The 20238-nt window shown below is 36.7% G+C and overlaps 1 protein-coding gene across 1 annotated transcript in view; it reads left to right on the top strand.

The window, feature by feature from the left end:
* Positions 1–18142, top strand: part of LOC103606745 (focadhesin-like) — a gene marked incomplete at its 3' end in the record, with an annotated part of 75026 nt that extends 56884 nt beyond the window's left edge. The window contains exons 10-14 of the mRNA XM_008591301.1: positions 3688–3732; positions 8389–8497; positions 11544–11660; positions 14472–14710; positions 18053–18142. Of these exons, the coding sequence (XP_008589523.1) occupies positions 3688–3732; positions 8389–8497; positions 11544–11660; positions 14472–14710; positions 18053–18142 (600 nt within the window). The remainder of the gene's footprint in view (positions 1–3687; positions 3733–8388; positions 8498–11543; positions 11661–14471; positions 14711–18052) is intronic.
* Between the last annotated feature and the right edge of the window lie 2096 nt (positions 18143–20238).

Genomic DNA, 20238 nt, shown 5'->3' with positions numbered 1-20238 from the left:
TTGCTGGTCCTGGTCCGGTACGGGCGCGACACTGAGGGTTGCGATCCATTGCCGGTTCACGAAAAAAGACAAAAAGGAAAAAATAAATAAATAAATAAATAAATAAATAAAATTAGAGATTAAGAATTTGGGTTTTGCTTTCTATATGCTATCATCTTTTGCACCTAGTTTTAATTTCATCTTCTGAGAATGATAACTTGATGGGAGTGGTATATTTGCTACACTCTCCAAATATATAAAGACGTCTATGGATATATGTCTTTGCTGAAATTCATGAGTTGTATGTATATGTGAGTATAAGGGAGGTAGGTCCCTAGAAATTTCTTAAGAATAATATGCAACTAGAAAATTCACAGTTAAACTCACAGTAACTGATAAGCTATCTTGAAGTGAGATCTTCAGCTTTCTCACTTAAATGGTACACAGTCCCAAATCTAAATGAAGACATCACTTATTTATTACTTCAAAGATTATGTCACAGGCACTGATCTAAGCATGGAGGAACAGCAGTAAACAAAGCTCTGTCTTTGTCTTCCCAAAGCTTATATCCAACTGAATGGAAATAGGTAATAAGCAAATAAATAAATGGAACATGGTAGATTTTGATTTTGGAAGAAAAATAAAGTAGGGTAAAGGGAGTAGAGAGTGATTGAAGCTGGGGGTGAAGTTGAGGGGGGTTGGGTGTTACTGTTTTCTGTGGAGTGTTCAGAGAAGGCCTCTTTAATAATATGACATTTGAATTTGACCTGAAGGAAGTGATGGAGTAAGCCAAGCTGCTATCTTGGGAAGAATAAGAGGAAATAGCAAATTCAAATTCCCTGAGTGTGTACCTGGTAAGAAGGCCAGTGTGGCATGGAGGAGCAATGAGGAAAGTAATAAGACATGAGAACAGAGAAGTTCAGGAGATTATGGAGGGTTTTTGTAGGTATGAAAAGGACTTTGACTGAGATGCAGAAACACTGGAGGATTTTAAACAGAAGATTTGAGTCATAATTTAAAAAGATCGCTCTAGCTGCTATGTTGAAAATATACCCTGGGGGAAGTGGTTAGGAATCCATCGCAATAATTCAGGCAAGAGATAGTAGTGTTTTGGACCGAGATGTTAGCAGTAGAAGTACTAAGAAATAAATAGATTTTGAATCTGTTTTGAAGGCAGATTCTATAGGTTTTAAATGCTAATAATTAAACCTACAGTGACAGGAAATTTATGACTCACCCATTCCATATCTGAATAATTCTATTAAAATTTTATAAAATTCTTACGGCAAAAATAAATAAATAAATGCCAATAATTTAAGTGAAGGATGTGAGAGAAAGAACTCAAGGATAACTCCACATTTTTGACTTTGAATAACAAAGTATGGAGTTCCCATTTACTAAAATGGGAGAATACTCCAGAAAAGCAGGTCTTTTTAGGGTAGGAATCAGGTGTTGGACTTAGGTCTGAGATGCCTAATTAGACTACCAACTGGAGATATCAAGTAGGTTGTTGACTGTATGTTGTATGTGAGTCTAGAGTTTTGGGGAGAGGTCAGGGCTGGAGATGTAAATATGGGAATCATGTGCATATCAAAGGCATTGAAAACTATGATGCTGGATGACGTCACCTAGGGAGTGACTACGGAAAGGGAAAATTTCAGAGAACTGAGCCTTGGAGCACTTCAACATTTAGAGTGGGTGAGATGAAGAGAGAATCAATAATTCAGATGGAAAATTAGTGATCGGTGATGTAGGAAGAGAACAAGAGAGAGTAGAATCTTAAAGCCAAGGGATGAAAGTGTTCTGAGAAAGCAGTGGTCAATTGTGTCAAATGCTCCTGTGAAGCTGCAAAAGATAGGGGCAGAGAATCAAATATTAGATTTGCCCTCTTGAAAGTCACTGGTAACCAGGACAGGAGCTGTTTTGGTGGAGTTGTGGGGACAAAAGCCAGATTATAGAAGGGTCTAGAAAAAGTAGAAGGAGATGAACTAGAGTCATCAAGTATAGAGAATATTCTTTTAAAGGAGTTTTGATGTATAGGAGGCAGAAAAATGGAGCATTAGCTGGAGGGCTTTTTCTTCTAAGAGGGTAGTATTTTCATATGCTAAGGGGAGTAATACAAGTAGAGAAGGAAAAATTGGTGATGCCACAAAGAGAAGGGAGTAGTAAGTAGAGAAGGATCTCCCATGCATGAGTGGAAGGATTGGCCCTTGACAGAAGATTGCACAGGTCCTCATTTGTAAACATTCCACACTGACCAATAAAAGTTTACACTGAGTGCACTATACTCTGTTTAGGAAGACAGAAATTGGATAGTATATTTTAGAGAAATGTACTTTTAAAAAATACAAGTTTGAGATATATAGGGAGCAGTTTGCAATTACTGGAAAAACTTGGCTCTTAAGAATGACTCATTCTCCGAAAGTGCTAAATAGCCAAGATTTTATTATATGTCAAAGGCAAGTATTTATATTTGAATACCAAAATTTTTTAATATTTATAAAAACTTGGAATTTATAAAATTTAAAGTATATATTGAAGATGATCCTTTTAAAAATGTAAATTTGGCAGACAGTGGTTGTTTTTCACTTAATCTCCAGGTTCCCATATTGGAAAAAAATTATATTTGTGAATATTTGAATTGAGCATACCTTCCTTCCAACCTAGAAGTATATTTATTTTCTTTTGGCTTTGGTGAGATTATATAACCAAAGTTTAAAATTGTATTTTATATATACACAGTGACTATTCCATATGTACAATGTGGAAATAGTAAATTGATGTTTTGCTGAGCTCTCGTACAAAAAAGAGGTAGAGAATGTCTTAGTTTGGGCTGCTATAACAGATACAGTAGACTGGGTGGCTTAAACAACAAAAATTTATTTCTCACAGTTCTGGAGTCTGGAAATCCAAGATCAAGTTGCCAGCACATCTGGTGTCTGGTGAGGGACCACTTCCTTGTTTGAAGATGGCTGTCTTCTCATTGTATCTTCAAATGGCAGACAGCAAAGAGGAAACAAGCTCTCTTGTGTCTCTTCTCATAAGGGCAATAATTCCATCCATACAGCCTCCACCCTCATGACCTAATTACCTCCCAAAGGCCCTACTTCCTAATACCATGGGAGTTAGAATTTCAACATATGTATTTTGAGGGGACACAAATATTTAGTCCAAAGAAGACCATAATATAGGTTGAGTATTTCTTATCAGAAAGTGCTTCAGATTTTGGATTTTTTCAGGTTTTGGAATATTTGCAGATACTTAACCAGTTGAGCACTTCTCTTCCGAAAATCTATAATCTGAAATGTTCCAATGAGCATTTCCTTTGGGCATCATGTTGATGCTCACAAAAGATTTTTGGATGTTGGAGCATTTCAGATTTCAGATTTTTAGATTAGAGATGTTTACCCTGTGTAAAGGACACTTGTACACCCACCACTCAGTTTGAGATACCACCATTACAATGTTGCCTGTACATCTCTCCTCAGTTACATTTACCTCCTTCCCTGTCTCCATTAAGTGACAAACGGAATAGGAAAATGAAGCTCTCATTGAAGAACAGCTCTTATTAACAGTTCTTTCACTTTGCACTAAGATTCTACATATTTAGTTTTAAGATCTGAGTCATTGCCAGAGGTTCTTATTAATTGATAAGATTGAGTTCTTGCTTTAACATAAACTCATATCTACTTTCCATCTTTATTGCAGGGTAAGAGACATGTTGTCTGATGAGATCACCAAGGCAGCTGCAAAGTAAGACCTATTCATTCTCTTACCCCAAATCTTTCAGGAGCCTTCCCCCCCCCCCCCCCCCCCCCCCCCCCCCCCCCCCCCCCCCCCCCCCGGCAAAGTATATACAGTTTCTCACGGCATTTCATAACTTCAAGGGTTTTAAAGTATTTTTCAATTATTTAAAAAAAAATCAGTTGTTACCCTTTCTTATATTGAGTCAATTCATACTACGTGTTTTTTTTGTGAAAATACAAAGGGACTAGTATAAATACATAACTCATACATCAGGAGTCACTGAGGTCGAGCCCTTGCTGTACACCTAACAAAATGCCATGTGCTTTGGCTTATATTTAAAGAATCGTAATTTAGTTTAGGGTTGGGGTTGGGGTGGGAGGGGGGTTGGAGCGGGGAATCCTTGCTAATGAGAGTTATGTGGGTTTGACAAATAGATTAGAAAATCTCAACCATGAAGCAGCAAATAATTCAAAGTAGTATTTCTTTCATTCCCTTTGTGTTATTGGGTCTAGTGTATCAAAAAATTGAATTTTTAAATACTAAAAACTACTGCAAAGACCCAGCAAAAAGGCAATTTCAATCAGATTCTTATGGTTATTTTAACAAAAATTACTTGAGTGTTACTGTCTTGAGTTTTTTTATTTACCTTAAGCCAACTTTCACTAAGAAAATTATACTCTGCTGAACTTGCTTGAATAATCTGTTCAGGTTTCTTTGTTAACAAGCTAATTGTTCCCATAGTAAGTTACATGTTATGTTCACTTCTCTGTTCCTGCATGACCTTTTAGCCACTGCTATTTCTGTTTGAGTTCCTTTCTTCTTAGCCTCCAAATAACATAAATACACCTTTGATCTAGATTTCATGTGTATTGAAAGTCTCTATCATCTAGAAATATTTAATTGCAGTATAGTTTATCCTTATTATGTCCTGTAACTTCCTGTATCTAAATAGGTTTTGCCTTAAAAACAAAACAAAACAAAAATGTGGTCTACCTTAGTGTTAGCTTTCTACTAGTAATTTCTTACACAGGTACTTAACTGTGAAGTTGGATCTCAGCACGTGATCACTACTCAGCCCCTTGTCTTCTGAATAAAGGGAAGTAGAAATGGTAATCCTCCCTTGGACTCAGTTTTGTGGAAGACCCTGGGAAATATCTTTTGATATATCTGTTGACAAAATGAAAACTATGGTACAGAGAAGCTTCAGTAGGAACCTCTTTTCCCTATCTGTGCTGTGTCTGATTTCCAGTTTGGTGAATTGCAGACACAGTGGGAGAGTGCTCGGCTGCATATTGGAGGGGAGGGTGCTGCATTGGGGGTAGGGGCTGCCTTTGACCTTTACCTTTCATAGTTTGTTCTGTTATGTAGTCTACTTATTTCCTGTTAAAAATAGTCTCTTGACATTTGCAGCAAAAGCCTGAATGCTGAAGAAACTAGAAGCGTTCTTTTAAAACAAACTATAATTTTGCCTGTCTAGTAGCTTTTGCAATTTTCCATTCTAAAATTTTATCTCAAAGTGACTATAATCTTCAGATTTGCAAAACATCACTTTGTGACTAATACCTAAAGAGAGTATGTGCACATTCTCAGTAGTACAGAGTAAAAATAATTCATGTTCTCATTGTATTACCTTTTCATCAAAAATTTCAAAGTATTTTATAGACCTTATTTTATTAAAGTAATCTTGACAATGCTAGGCATGACAGCAAGTGAATAGGAGATATCTAAGGTCCAGAGGCTCAGAGATTAGTGACAGAGAAGGGGGAAAAATCACTGCTACCTTCTCTTTTCTCTTTCCCACTAGGCCTCCTTCAACCAGGTGAGGACCTCACCACCACCCTCTGCCAGCTTAGCTTTTTGTTCCTTAGAACATGGCTGCCATGGGCTGATTTGGGCTTGGGTAGAGCTTGTTTTGTTCAGAGCCATAGGTAAATGCAAGAAGTTTAACACCAACCACAGTATTATACTGATTAATGCATTTGAGAGCATTTTTAAAGCATTAGATATAGGGCTAAGGGACACTCAGAACACAGATAAAACCTGATGATTGATACAAATTTATTTTCGTTGTTATTAATTAAATAGATTTTAACCTGAAGATAAAAATCTCCAAAGGATTGAGTCACTTTACTAATATATAATGTAATGCTTTATCCTTGAGAAAGCATCACTGTAGCTCATCCTTTCTTGTGCTTTTTAATTAGGTTAATGACATCAGTTTGTTTCAAAGGACAATTTAATTAAAATGTCAGTGGTGTTGTCTAGGTAAATACTGTACCAATGCTCACATGTTATTATGCAAATTAGTCTCTGCTGTTTGACTGGTAGGGGATAGTTATTTGGGATACAAGGTGATGAGTTTTTGCTGAACCAGTTGTAGATTTTCATCTGGCCACCTCCTCCTTGAATTTATTTTGCTGCATATATACTGAGTGCAAAGATAATCAAAAGCTAGTCCTGGCACCTTTGGGAAATGCGTAGATTGGCCTAGGAATGCATTGTGCAGATTGGGACTAGTTTTTTCTATTCAAAGATTGATGTCCAAATATGCATTCAGTCTGCAACCAAAGATCTAATTACCAGTGGCTTTAAATAAAATTTTCTCCATTTTTCAAGGACAAATATGCTCAGGTATGTCAAGACCAGAGAAGCTTTTGGAATAAAATCATTTTGGGTACTGTTTTAAAACAGGCTAAATTCTGTTTCATCATTTAAGAAAATACTTTTTATGTCATTTGGTATAATCTTATTTTATACAAGGATTTGTACCTGATTTAATACCTGATTTATGGTCACCATGTGTTTTCTGTAGGGTGATAAAAACTGTGGATGTAATTTTCAGATCACTGAGAATTTAAAACTTTTTAAATTCAACCTTAGGAATTCAGTGACTATTTTGTAGCTGGACAGGCCTCAAGATCATCTGTTAAGGAGAATAATATTAGAGACAAAAGATTTACTTTTGTTTTTGTTAAATGATTTTATGGCAAGGGTATGTAGGAATGCCCAAATCCTGCCTTGCTTTCTTGTGTATTATTATCAGCTATATGAGCGCTCAATAATCCTCACTGCGGAACTCTAGCAAAAATTAGCTTAGAGCATCTGCTTAAACCTTAAGGCTCCCTTCCTATTTTGTCCTCCTCCCCACCTCCCCCAATATAAAAGTTGGTGTCTTAATAAGTTATGGCAGGCCTAGGGAAATGAATTGAGGGATGAACAAAATGATCAAGCATGCAGAGCAGGCCTTCACTGAGGTCCCTCCCAAGACGGGGAGCAGAGAGGAAAGGAGGGATTGTTGAATAGACAGATGGAAGAACTTGATTATGGCAAGTTCCGAGTCCCATTCTTAACGAATGGAAGCAAAGATGCAAGAACACGTGTGTACGCCAACCTTTTAATACCCACTGACTCACCTATTCAGTTGTGACTATGGCTTGAGACTGGAAGTACTAGATTTGCTTGGGGAGCGGGGTTAAAAGTCTTCCTCCATCCCTCATATCTCATCTAGTCTTGCACTGGGGTAAGCAGGGAGTGGTTCTTGGATCATATGCTGAATTCAGGTTCAGGTCTCAAGTCCAGTTTTGGGGAACATTCTCTGTATTTATGGGAACCCGCAATCATAGGACTAAGAAATGAACTGTCTTACTGTATGGGTGCTCAGTTGCCTGAGTTCTGTTTTTACAGAATTGGCAAGCCCAGAGTATCTCATCAGTGTCCAACTGGGGGCTTTATTCTGTAGGATCAGCTTGGAATTATGGAATAATACTAATCGTACATTTTCAAGTGGTGAGTGTATTAAAAAAGTTCAGTTATCTTGATGCTTAATTCAGAAATCAAACATAAGATTTTATTGCTGATATTAGAAAACTACCATTTGGATAATGTAAAAGGGCAGCTCTCACTCCAAATAGTCTGAAAACAGGTTGTTGTTGTTTTTATTTCATCTTATCTGGGGTCTCTAAATTATATTACAAACTGACTTTAAGGTTGATGGCTTGGCATATTAAGAGAAAGAAGGACGGCTGCCTGGGTAGCTCAGTTGGTTAGAGCATGTTGCTGACAATACCAAGGTCCAGGGTTCTGTCCCTCTCCCAGCCAGCAGCCAGCCAAAAAAAAAAAGAGAGAGAGAAAGAAGGAGAGGGTAATAATGACTGAGAAAAGCTGCCATGTGTTAGGGTGTGAGGAAAGTATGCTGTCTAAAGTGGTTCTCTAGAAGCCAGTTCCACACACCAGTGCTTCAGAAAAGCCAGTGTCTGTTCTATTCTGCTGGGCTTATTCACGTTAACTGCCCTTGGTTGCATTTTCAGAACAAATTGATAAATTTGAATTGGCCAAAGATGACACAGAAATAGCTTAGGAAATATGACGTCACATGATGAAATAAAAACTTTAGGAAAAAAGAACTTAGATATATGAGCTTGGATTTCTAAGTTACAAAAAGGCTTAATGACCATACACTGATAAGAAGAGTTAAAAATCGGCACTAGTATCAGAAAAAGGAAAAAAGCTGTTGGTATCAGGTAGCACACAGACTTGTGTGTGCAAGACTCTGTGAAGGAATGGAAATGCCTTTTGACCTCATCTGCCCTCCTATAATAACTCTTCCTCTTCTCTAGTTAATTCCCCAAAGTGCTCTCTTAGCATATTTTTCTTTTTAAATAGGGAGAGTCCAGTGGTCAAAGGCAATGCCCTATTAGCCTTAAGTGGCCTTGCTGTCGTCGTATCCAAACATGAAGCCAGTCTCTCCTCAGACTCGGACGGGGCCCAGGAGGTGAGTTAGTGTGATTTAAACCAGTTGGGCTTTGGTTGGGTCTCTTTAAGCCTGGCTTTAGGTGGCGTGGCCCTGGATTTTCAAGGTTAGATTCTGTGATTGCAGCACCAAGTTACACTACTTGATGGGCCTTGACACTGTGAGCCTTAGTGTCTTCCTGACTTTTCTTTACTGCTTTTATGTTTTGCATTCTCTATCACAGTTAAGTGGTCATTTCCATTTGAAGGTGCCAATTTTATGCAACAGGGATTGTCTTCTTGTGATTACATCAGTGGTAAACAATCTTAGGAGGTTAACTAGGCTTACTGAAAGTGAACAGTGCTGTCAAAAAATGATAAATAAGCAGTGTTTATTGACTGAAAAAAATTGTACTTTGCATTTTAATTGTAGATGTCAGTGACAAAGTGCCTATTCATTTTTGCAAGGCATTTATTTCTTAATTAAACATGTGGTGAGCTGGCCAATGTTAATTTCCAACGTATTTTCTCAGATAATTCATATCTGTCAAAATAAAAAGGCATGGATTTATTCTTGCTTTAAGCCCCATTATCTGGTAGCTATTATTATATAGAGACAATATAGCTAAGTGGTTAAAAAACATAGGCTTTGGAATAGGAGAGTCCTATATTTCAGTCAACTGTTACTTCCACTTTATGGCCTATTTCTAGTAATTCCCCCTTTCAGTATCTGTTTCCCCATCTATAAAATGGGGATAACAATGCTTATCAGATAGTATTATTGTAAGGATTAAATGAATTAATATATGTAAAGCACAACGCCTGGTAAATGATACTAAGCTCTCAATAGTAGTAATCATTATTGCCAACATCAGCATCTACTTCATCATTTCTTGCTGTGTAAAAATTGAGACTTCATTCAACATTATTCAGCCTGTGTCTATCCTCAAATATATGTAAAGCACAACGCCTGGTAAATGATACTAAGCTCTCAATAGTAGTAATCATTATTGTCAACATCAGCATCTACTTCATCATTTCTTGCTGTGTAAAAATTGAGACTTCATTCAACATTATTCAGCCTGTGTCTATCCTCAAGGAGTATCTTATGGGCCACCTGTACTATTTTTTCATGGTGGGGTTTTTTGTTTGCATATGAGGAAACTATCTTTGCCTCATTTAAATAAAAAAGGAACTGGAAAGATACGGGATATGGAAGCCCATGGAGTTGAAGGCAAAGCTTAAAAACCAGGTTTGGGAAGAACAGGAACCAAGGCAAAGTGGAGAATTGAGGCAATGAGTACTAATGAAACATCTCAGCAGACCACCCCCAATAGGATATAGGTCAACTCCATTCATTTATTGTCTTTGTGCATCACTTACTTAAAATTCAGAGTTCCATGGGTCCTAAGTCCACCTCTTGCATAGAGTAGGACAGGTAGTTTGATTGAACATTTAACCGGACTTGAAATAATGGAGAAGAAGGAATTCCCCAAAGGGTGCTATTACTAATAAATGAGAACAAGTGCTGTGTGTCACAAGCTGCAAATGTATGTTACGTGTAGGGAAGGGAAGGAGGCTAAGGATTATTATGTGAATGATAAAAATATAGTTAGTTACCATATGAAAATTTAACTTTAAACCCATAATTTTATTTCAATGATGAGAAAGATGAAACATTTTTAGAGAGGAAATGTTTTATATCCTTGAAAGAGCTATAGTATGCTTTAGCAGAGGCAGCATGCTAAGTAGATCTACAACCTAAAAAGTTAATGCCTCTTTTTGTAATCCCTTCGCTTTGGTGTAATTTATGGTGAACTACCAGTTGTACAGTTAATTTGCCCCAATAACAACTGGGGGTCTAGCTCAGAGTTTGAGTTCCAAGCTCTGTTGTTCTTCTTTACACTCCCCCACCCTTGCCCCGAGCAGCTACACAGCCCAAAGATGGGGCTTTATTTTTATTCTTGGAGATTGCTCAGTACAAACTGAAGACCTCATTCTTTGATTAAAGCTGAAATTGTTGAACTTCATTCAAATCTGCATATGATCAACACCTAAAAATCTTGAGATTAAGGCCTTTATTTGATTCAAGGAATTAATTAGAAGAAGATACTCAACTGGAATGACCTTTATAGTTTGTACCACCTGAGTGTTACCATGTGTGTTAACAAATGCTTTGACAACCATATTGTTCATGTGAAATCTGTGCTATAATATAATGATTCTTAGCCCTGGCTGTATGTTAAATCACCTGGGGGACTTTAAAAAAAAAAAAAAAATATATATATATATATTTTTCCTTTTTGTCTTTTTTCATGACCGGTAACAGGATCGCAACCCTCGGTGTCGTGCCCGCATCACGCTCAACCAGTGAGCGGACCGGTCTCTACATGGGATCCGAACCCTCGGTGGTAGCGCCGCCACACTCCCAAGCGCCGCACTCTACTGAGTGTGCCACCGGGCCGGCCCATGAATGATCTTTTTAATCAAGTTCTCTTTTTAATGAGTGGGGTTTTATTGTTGTGTTGTTTTTGCATTCTCTTTCCTCTTCTTTTCCAACTGAAGATCATTTATGTTTTTCTGCTGAATTTTTCAATTAATTGGGTGAATGATGTGATTCTCAAGTGACTACTACCTAGTCATAGTAAGCAGAAATGCTAAAGATGTTGATCAAAATTTTGTAGGCTGTTTATTGCCTCCTTTGTGAAATAACAAGTCATAGAAATGAGAAATTTTGATTTGCTTTTTTTGCACATCTCTCCTTTTTACTTCCACCTTATCTTCTATAATTCACTGAACACAGGAGAGCTCTGAAGGGCTCTCAGATATGTTCTGTTTTGCAGCCTCCATCCTCTCACTTCTGCTAAGTCTTACAAAAAAGCTAGATCTTATTCCTGTTGGGGCACCGGTGAGGATGTCTATTTGTCAAATACCCATTCACCTCATGTAGTCCAGGCCCATGAATTTTACTTTTTGATAATAGCACTTCATTATTTAATACAAAAGGGGGTTGTACCCTAGATCTAGAAATAATGTTTAGATTTGTTTTCTATTTTCCATTATTGTTTTATGTTTTTCTTCATTTGCAGATTCAAATGAATTTTCTTTCAATGAAAGAGTGGGTTTCTATGGTGCTTGATACTCTTTTGGTCATTGTGGATAGCCATTACCAACCCAAAGGACAACTTTTCTCATGGTTTTATTATGTAAGTGAGAAAAATAAGAAATAAGAAAACTCAAGGGTTGATTCTTCTGCCATCAATTGTTCATGTGAAATCTGTGCTATAATATAATGATTCTTAGCCCTGGCTGTATGTTAAATCACCTGGGGGACTTTAAAAAAAAAAAAAAATATATATATGTGTGTGTGTGTGTGTGTGTGTATGTGTGTATGTATATATGTATGTATGTATGTTTAGCTACATGACTATGCTAGTTGTCGGGCTCTTTTACCTGCCGGTAATCCTGTCGACTGGGCTGGTTGTCGAGCTAAGGCTGGGTCTGGAGCCCACAGACCCCTCAAGCCCATTCACAGACTGGGTTTCAAATCCTTCACACACCAGGTTGTGTCACCAGACCCCTTCACGCAGGTCTATGAGCTAGGTAACCGGCCAAAAGGTCCTTGGAGCCATAGGTTGGAAAGCATGGCCGTGCAGGGCGGATGTCTGAGGCTCACACCTGTCCACTTGCTTCACTAAAACTCCTCTCTCTCTCTCTCTGAAGAACACCAGAATAGCAAAAAAACTAAGAAGATACATTGGTGTGCATGTGCAGTAACTCCACACACACACACACACACACACACACACACACAATTTACTTACAAAGGATGCTGAACCACACCCTACTGGACCCCAGGTGAGGGCCCTGACCAAACTATTTTATTTTCCCGGCAACTTATAAAAGAAATAGTGATGTGTAAACCCCACCTCTGATTTAGTTGCTGGGGATGGGCCCTGGATGTCAGCATTTTGAAAGCTCCCTAGATTATTTTAATATGTAGTCAGGGTGAAGAGCTACAATTATAGTAAAATAAACATTGGCTGAAATGTGGAAGGACCCTGAGATTCTATTTATAGTTTTTTCATTTTAGGGTACGTGACCGTTGGCAGTTCCCTTAATCTCTTTGGTTCTCTTATGAAAGAAAAAATTAATGTTTTGTCAACTTTCTAAAAGGTTGTGAGGATCAAATTATATTATCTATGTAAAAATTGTTTTGAAAACTATGAAACACTCTGTAAATACAAAGTAATATTGTTGTTGATCATAAAAAGACCCCTGTTACCCAGTCATTCTCTGTCTTCTTTTTTTGTTTAGGTTTCATTTTCCCTTTATTGGTTGTAGTGTGTCCTTTATTTCTGTTTGTGCATAGAATTATTCTGGTTCTATCCTACAACTATCCATTGCTTAGAGAATTATGGTGATCATGAGACAATCAGCTGAGTGGCAGAGGATTATAGTTGATTTGAATAAAAATTTAGCACAGATCCTAACTGTTGCTAAGATCACGCATTTAGCCTGAAACCCCATTGCCTAAGGTCTCTGTACATTTTGTATGCCTCCGTCCTTCCGCCCTTGGTAGGACCTGGTATGTATTCATCTGGGGATTAGGGTCTGGAGCTAGATTTTTAGCCATACTTGAGGCAAAAAATGACTTACCAGATAATGTAGAACTAAATTGGAAGGTAGATTTTGCTCAAAGAAGTGATTTCAGTAAGATCATTTGCTTTCTGTCAGATGTGTTTTTATTTCTTTAATGATTATGAAAAACTTGTTTAGAAGCTTATATGGAGGTCTTTGCAATAACTATCTGGCTCAGATATTTACCAGGATAGGACATTGTATGAAATTCTAATATGATGCTTAGTTTTTGCAAATTAATAAAAATAGTTTCTTTACTAACCAGCTCAGGGTTGCTTCTTACCTTTGTGATTTTTGCATTATTATACTTTTCAAAGCCCTGTTTGAAGTCACTTTATTTTCTATATGCTAGCAGCTGGGTCATTTTGAGTAGCATGGCATTAAAATGGTGCTATATTAACTTAAAGTTTAACTTAGTATATGTTTGGATTTTATCCTTACAATACTAAAGTAGAGAGCAACTGGGCATTGAATTAAAAACACTTTGTAATGTGGTTTGACTGCAAGGGAAAACACTTCCTTTATGGTGTGTCTGAAATTTAAAGTGAATAATAGTGAGTAGTGATAAACGGGCTTTCTTCTTCACTTGAGACGTGTTTATAAATGCATGTAATGTCTGGTAGAACTCTCTAACATGGGATTCTTGTAGAAGCTGTTCATATTCAATGCTCTGTCACTTTATCTGGGTTGTTATTCATTTCTTTTCCCATAATTACATATAGGAAGGAGCATATAGAGATCTCCATTTCATTTTGAATAGCTGGTTATTGCTTTGTAACCAGAGGCTTTTAGGATTTCAACTTCCTTTTTAATTAAAAGGAATTAACCCCCTGTAGGAAATAATCCATCTACTGGGAAGGGTTCCCACCACAAATTTTGGGAGATTTGCCAGTAGATCCCTGCACTAACATTATACTTGTTTCTCCATACTAAACTTAAACTCTTTTTTCCCCCTTTTTCTTTCTTTCTCTGGAAATTCCTAGCTTTCTGGGCATTTATAATGTGGCTTGGTGGTTTGTGCAAGCTAGGATAGCTTCACTCTGGATTTTTCACTGTATATACATGTAGGCTTTTAAAAACACTGAAATTGTTTCAAGCTTTATAGTGAGGGAATTAACCTTTAAATGGAGGACACAATTTGTACAGATTTAAAAGGACATTATTAACTGATTGTTTAAACTAAATTCTTTCATTAAGAGCAAAAACAACGTATAAACAAACCCATTTAGATTTTTAAAAAATTATTATTTTTGGTTTGGCAGGGGTGGGTCTAAGCGAAGCTTGTATTGTCGTATAGCATTTTTGCGAAAGGTATACTTCCTTCATGTTTTAAACAAAAGACTAACCTCCTGTTTTCTTCTTTTGGCATGTCCTAGAAATCCTATTCTGGTGAAAACACAGCTAGTGCCATCGCCCGTTCTGCTGCTGCCACGGCTTTGTCTCTGCTTGTGCCAGTTTTCATTATCTCTTGCAAAGAGAAGGTTGAGGAAATCCTAAACATGCTGACTGCCAGGTTACCTGGGAAACCAAGTGCTGATGAGTCTCAAGCCGTGCAAATCCACATGGGCCTTGCTTTGGGGATGTTTCTCTCTCGCTTGTATGAGGAGAAACTCAGGTACAGTTCATTAACATATTGCTTTTCCTCTATGACTTAGGTGGAGGATTTTGCGTCCGTACACACACATGCATAAATGTTTTGTTGCATCTGAGCAGTATATGGTTGCTAAACTTTTTGAGATGGGCAAGTTGGTTCTTTCTTCTCCTTTACTGGTAAATTTGTTTTTCTAAAATACCATCATGTACATACTAATGTATTTTTTCCCCATACTAATGTATTTAAAGATTTCTGGTATTAAAGTGATTAACTAAAGTAGTTACCTGAAAATCATTTCATACTTAGGTAAAAGCCCCGGTTACATCTGTGTAATAGGCATGAGCAAAAGTCTAATCTTATGGTACTATAAGTAAAGAAAGCTTCTTTTTTTCTGGTTTATATGAGATTAAAATAATTGCTGATCCTTTACTGATATCACTCTAAAGTGGGAGAAAAGGATTGGGGTATCCCTGGCGCCTGAGGGGTGTTGGGAATCATTGAATCACCTGAGCACTGCATGTACCCAGCTTTAAATATTACTTTTATCCTGTGCCCTGGCTACATTTTTATAATCCTTAAAGAGTTTTAATCTGTGCATATTATACTGTGTGCTTTATTCAGTTTGATTGCTCATTTTTGGATTGCTAGATTTACCCTTGAATGGAGCTAATGGAATATCAAAGACCCAGGTGGAAAATTCCACCAAATGGGAAAGTTTTCTTGTGCATGAATCTACTTTAGTTTTGTTGTTCATTCTGCTTATTCTTTATTTTATAGCAATTCTTAGAATTTTCTGTTCCAGATTGGTTGGAGTGTCATACAACATGAATATTTGGTTATCATGAATATTAATATTGACATGAATATTTGGTTATCATGAATATGATGCCAATGACTTGGAATTTAGCCCTGTTTTTCTGCATTGGTAATAGGATAGTAGGAAGAAGCATCCTATTGTGAGTTTAGATGTTCTTAAACTTCCCTAGTGGGAAGAAATTAGCTATCCATCCATAGGCAAGAAGTGGCATTGGTGTGGATAGGCTGGACGACATTATGCTATATTTAGATTTCAGTTTGAAACCAGTGGTTAAGTTTGCATTTGTAATTTACGTAGTTTTGCACAAATGGTATGTAAAACTTTTATGAGAATTGCTATTGATTCAAGGAAATATTGTATTTCAGATGATCATTTTCAGATATTGGAAATATCTATCAGATTATTAGGATGATTGGCGTAGTCTTTGTGATCATGAGTAAAATATATATTCAGCATATTCGTTTTGTTCTGTTCGCCAGCATTAATACATACAGGCCTGGTTCTGGACATGAACAAAAAACTTCCTTTTGCATGTGATTTGACCGTTACATATTTTGGGTGTGTGACAGAATACAAAGTGTTTTTAAAGATTTAAAACTTGAAAGTGATTTTTACTTTGCTCCTGTGCTACAAGTGACAGTCTCTTCACCATCTGTGTTCATGCTCTTTCTTCAGTATCGTTTCAAGTAACATGTTTTACAACTAAAAATGAGCTGTGGCAGTTTAATTCTAGGCAACTCATTTCATCCTATCCTGGCTCTGGCTCCCTTCCTTGTTAACTTAGGTACTTAGGATTCTAGAGCTGATAAGCTTGCATTTGTGGTTAATTTAATCATGCTGCCTGGAGAAACCTGTGGTGATTCCCCTCGAAACACTTGTCTCTGGGTTCCTAGATTGTCTTTCACCCACTATCTTACTTGAATTCATAACTGCAGGAAACCCTGGGCAAGGACACCAGGAAGCTCTCTCCTTGATAATAATGCAAATTTTAACTTTGCCTTAATGTTCCTGTGTTTGATAGTGTCCTCCTTCTTCTTAAGGCTTGTATATTAGTACTGCAGTAACTAGTGTAATTGTTCATAGCTCCCACCTTTCCAATTGGTTGGCACAGAAGAATCTGAAATATTTACATTTTGGTACTAATAAATGTTTTACTAGGTAATGATATAATGTTACCAGATAATGATATATTTGGAGAAAGTTTCCATTTTTTTTCTAAAATAAAGGTGTGTTTTGAGAACTGTTGATTCTGAATAGTTGATGACATAAATTAAGTGGCCCAAACTGACCCCTTAATGGGAACAGGATTAGGAAAATATGTTGGTTCTCAGCGAGTGAAAAATCATCTTGTAGGAGATAATTATGATAATCAATCCATTTGTTGCTAAGGCTTATGAAAAAGTCTCCTGAATTAAATTCCAATCTAGAATTTATTCAGAAAATTATATTATTGCAAAGCTTCTTGCTTCTGTCATAACCCCTGAGATCTCTTTAGCATTTGTTTAGGATATTTAAGTATGTTTCTATCCAGAGAACAACTTTAATAGGACTTTTTTAGTTAAAGCTGTTAAATCTGTGTGTGTGATGTGAGGTAGGGGGGTGTGAGTGTGTGATGTGAGTGTTGTGTGTGTTTCTCTCATTGCAAAATGTAATCCTTTGCCTCAGACAAAATCACTATAGTCTTGGTTTTGGGGAGACATTGTTGAGAATGCTCTATGGCTGGCTGGCATTCCTGGGGCTGCATTCCACTTAACCTGATCTGAGGCAGCAGCATGAAAGTTGAGATGAGGAACCCCTTGATAATAAAGTGTCAGTGATGAAGCCCACAGCTCTGACTGAAAAAAATAGTTATAGAACTACCTTTAAACTTTCATTTTACTATGTGAGTCTTAGTTCTCACCAAGACAGTTGCAAAAACCACATCAATTACTGTATAAAGGCAGAAAAATATAGGGCTACGGTGTTTCCCGCCCCCCCTTTAAAAAAATGTAAGTAAAGGAATAGGGAACTTCTAATCTCCTCTACTGAGACGTGAAATCAGAACTGACAGCCTCTTCAAGAAAGAGATTTGGAATAGTTGTTGATAATATCACCGTAACAGGTTATTAAATATTCTGAAGAAAATCTCTTTAGCATTCTTAGAAATATGTATTTGGAATTCTGACTTTGGTTTTTATTTTTCAGTGATTTAAAATTTGAACAGGCTGAGAAAAATCAAAAGCAGAAGTTTTAGGGTTTGTTGGTTTGCAAGTGGTTATACTGTTAAAACGGAAATCCAATTATTGAATAATTTCTCGAACTTAGTTTTTCTAACTATGAAATAAGTATATGTGAACCACCTATATTGTTACTTTAAAAAACAAACGCTGGCATTTTAAGTATTTTTATTGAATAATTTCTCGAACTTAGTTTTTCTAACTATGAAATAAGTATATGTGAACCACCTATGCTGTTACTTTAAAAAACAAACGCTGGCATTTTAAGTATTTTTGACTTAAGTTGAGTGATTTGAAATAATTCCTTTTTCCCCTTTTGTTTTTACCCAGTGATATATCTGGCCAACAGATGAACCTTCTTCTGATGAAGTCTTTGAATGCCCTGGAAAATTGCTGCTTTGACAGTAGTCTTGAATACAAGTATGTTGCTTCCATGGATACTTAGAAATTGGGACATAGTCTGCCATAAACCTTGCATGATATGGTGAAATATTTTAGTACCTGATCTTGAATTCCTTTGCAAAGAGTTTTCAGTAATAATAATAATGATAGTAAAAACCTTGTAATTAAAGCTTACTTGTTCTGAAAACCATGTTTCAGGAACAGACAACGTGCTTAAATACAAACCAACAAATGTCATTTTGCAGCTTAGTCTTTATATTATTACTAAGACCTTAGTTTTATCTGGTACTTATCATGTGAGGCATATATCCTTACACCTGGATGCATGACTTACCCCTTTTAGAGATCTGTTGAAACTGTTTGAATTTGTTTGGGCTAAGAGAGTGTTTGATGATTATGTTTCCTTGTGAAATCCAATGGCTGAGGAATCAAAATAGAGCCAAACAGGTTGTACCAGGGATTCCCAGCTTGCTTAACATTAATAGATCCTTTTTACCCCCAGCAGACCTCATGCTTTTTAAAGGTTTTTTCTATTAAACTAAATATTTAAAATTTTAATTTATTTTCTCATTCCAGTAATGAAAGATATCAAAAGTGAAAAAGAAAGTACTTCAAAAAACAGTGTTAAACATAATCATTTAGTGCAACATTTAATGTTTCAATAAATCTATGTGACTTGTATCAGTGAATATATGGTCTTCGTAGGCCTTATGAAATACTGACACCATTTAAGATCTATAGTGTATGTTTTTGGACTTCCATGTGTTTTGGAACCTCAGGTTTGAATCCTCTGTGGTTCATTTTTACTAGAAAACTCAACAGATTTTAAGCACTAACTTCCAATTTATTAATTCATTTACTTTTGCTGTTATGGGCATTATTCAAATATGAATTACGTCAGTGTTTACATTTCTGGCCTTTAGGGACTTATGATCTAAAGCTACATTCATACCACCAAGCCTGTTAGGTCCACACTAATGAAATAGTAAATGAAATGGTAGAGGTAGTTTTATGTATATATGTATATATTTTTTGGGAGGGGTGGCTGGCCGGTACTGGTATCTGACCCTGTGACCTTGGTGCCACAAGGCCACACTCTAACCATGTTGCTTGTATAAAGGATTTCATCATGAGTAAATAAAGTCAGTCGTCCACTTAGTTGGTGATAGTTATGGAATCTTCTTTCAGGAAGGAACCATTGATACTCACCCAGTTTATCAAGAAACACTTCAGAGATCAAGTGACATCTGAAGAGTGTGGTCTGAATATGAGAATAGAAAGCATTTTGTGGCATAGTTGAAGTCTCTTGAATATAGAAAATGATTAATGGGAGGGATAGGGTCATTTAGCTGTTATTTGAATCCAATAAAGTGTTGAGATTTTGAGCTTAATCCATGTATTGGTATTGTTGCCTTTTACCTGCTCCTCCCCCACCACCAAGATATTCATAACTGTAGCTCAGGGTATTATAGAGTGGTGAAAAATTTTGTGATGAAGATGCTGCAAACTTTCAACCAGTTGGAACAATAACTTTCATATATTGTCTTCATTAGTTTGCAGGAAGGTTGTTTGAATGTAAGGACGACCAGGGGGATAACAATTATCCACAGTACAGTTATTTATGCACTTAAACACTCCATGTGTCTAACTAAGCATATTTAACTTTGAAATTTATTTTTGTTATTAATAAGATTTTTATTTCTTGATTCTTTCCTTCTTAATGAACAACTATATTTGGAAGAGGGAAGGATGCTTCTAGATAGAGAACTAGTTCTGCAGAGGAAAGTAGAATAGGTCCATCAGAAACTGACTGTTCCTGTTCATTTAGGGACAACTTGCTTGTCTATCAGCTCAAAAACTCAGGTCCTTCAAGAAGCCCTTCCTAGGTACAGAGAATAAAACAGGAAATGTACCATCCTCATGGAGCTTGCAGGCTAGGGAAGAGAGAGTAACCAAACAATCCCCCAAATGATCCTCATCAGAGTTTATAATTAAACTTGTATGAAGTAAATTAGTACAGGGTGCTGTGGGAAATTATTAAAGAGGTTCCCTGTTGGGCCAGAGAAGGTGTCCCTGAGGAAGTAACATTTGAAATCATAGGCATAAATAGCAGT

The sequence above is a fragment of the Galeopterus variegatus genome, unplaced genomic scaffold (genome assembly GCF_000696425.1).
Source record: "Galeopterus variegatus unplaced genomic scaffold, G_variegatus-3.0.2 Scaffold6814, whole genome shotgun sequence".
Classification (NCBI taxonomy): Eukaryota; Metazoa; Chordata; class Mammalia; order Dermoptera; family Cynocephalidae; genus Galeopterus; species Galeopterus variegatus.
This window is presented reverse-complemented; position numbering and strand designations above follow the sequence as displayed.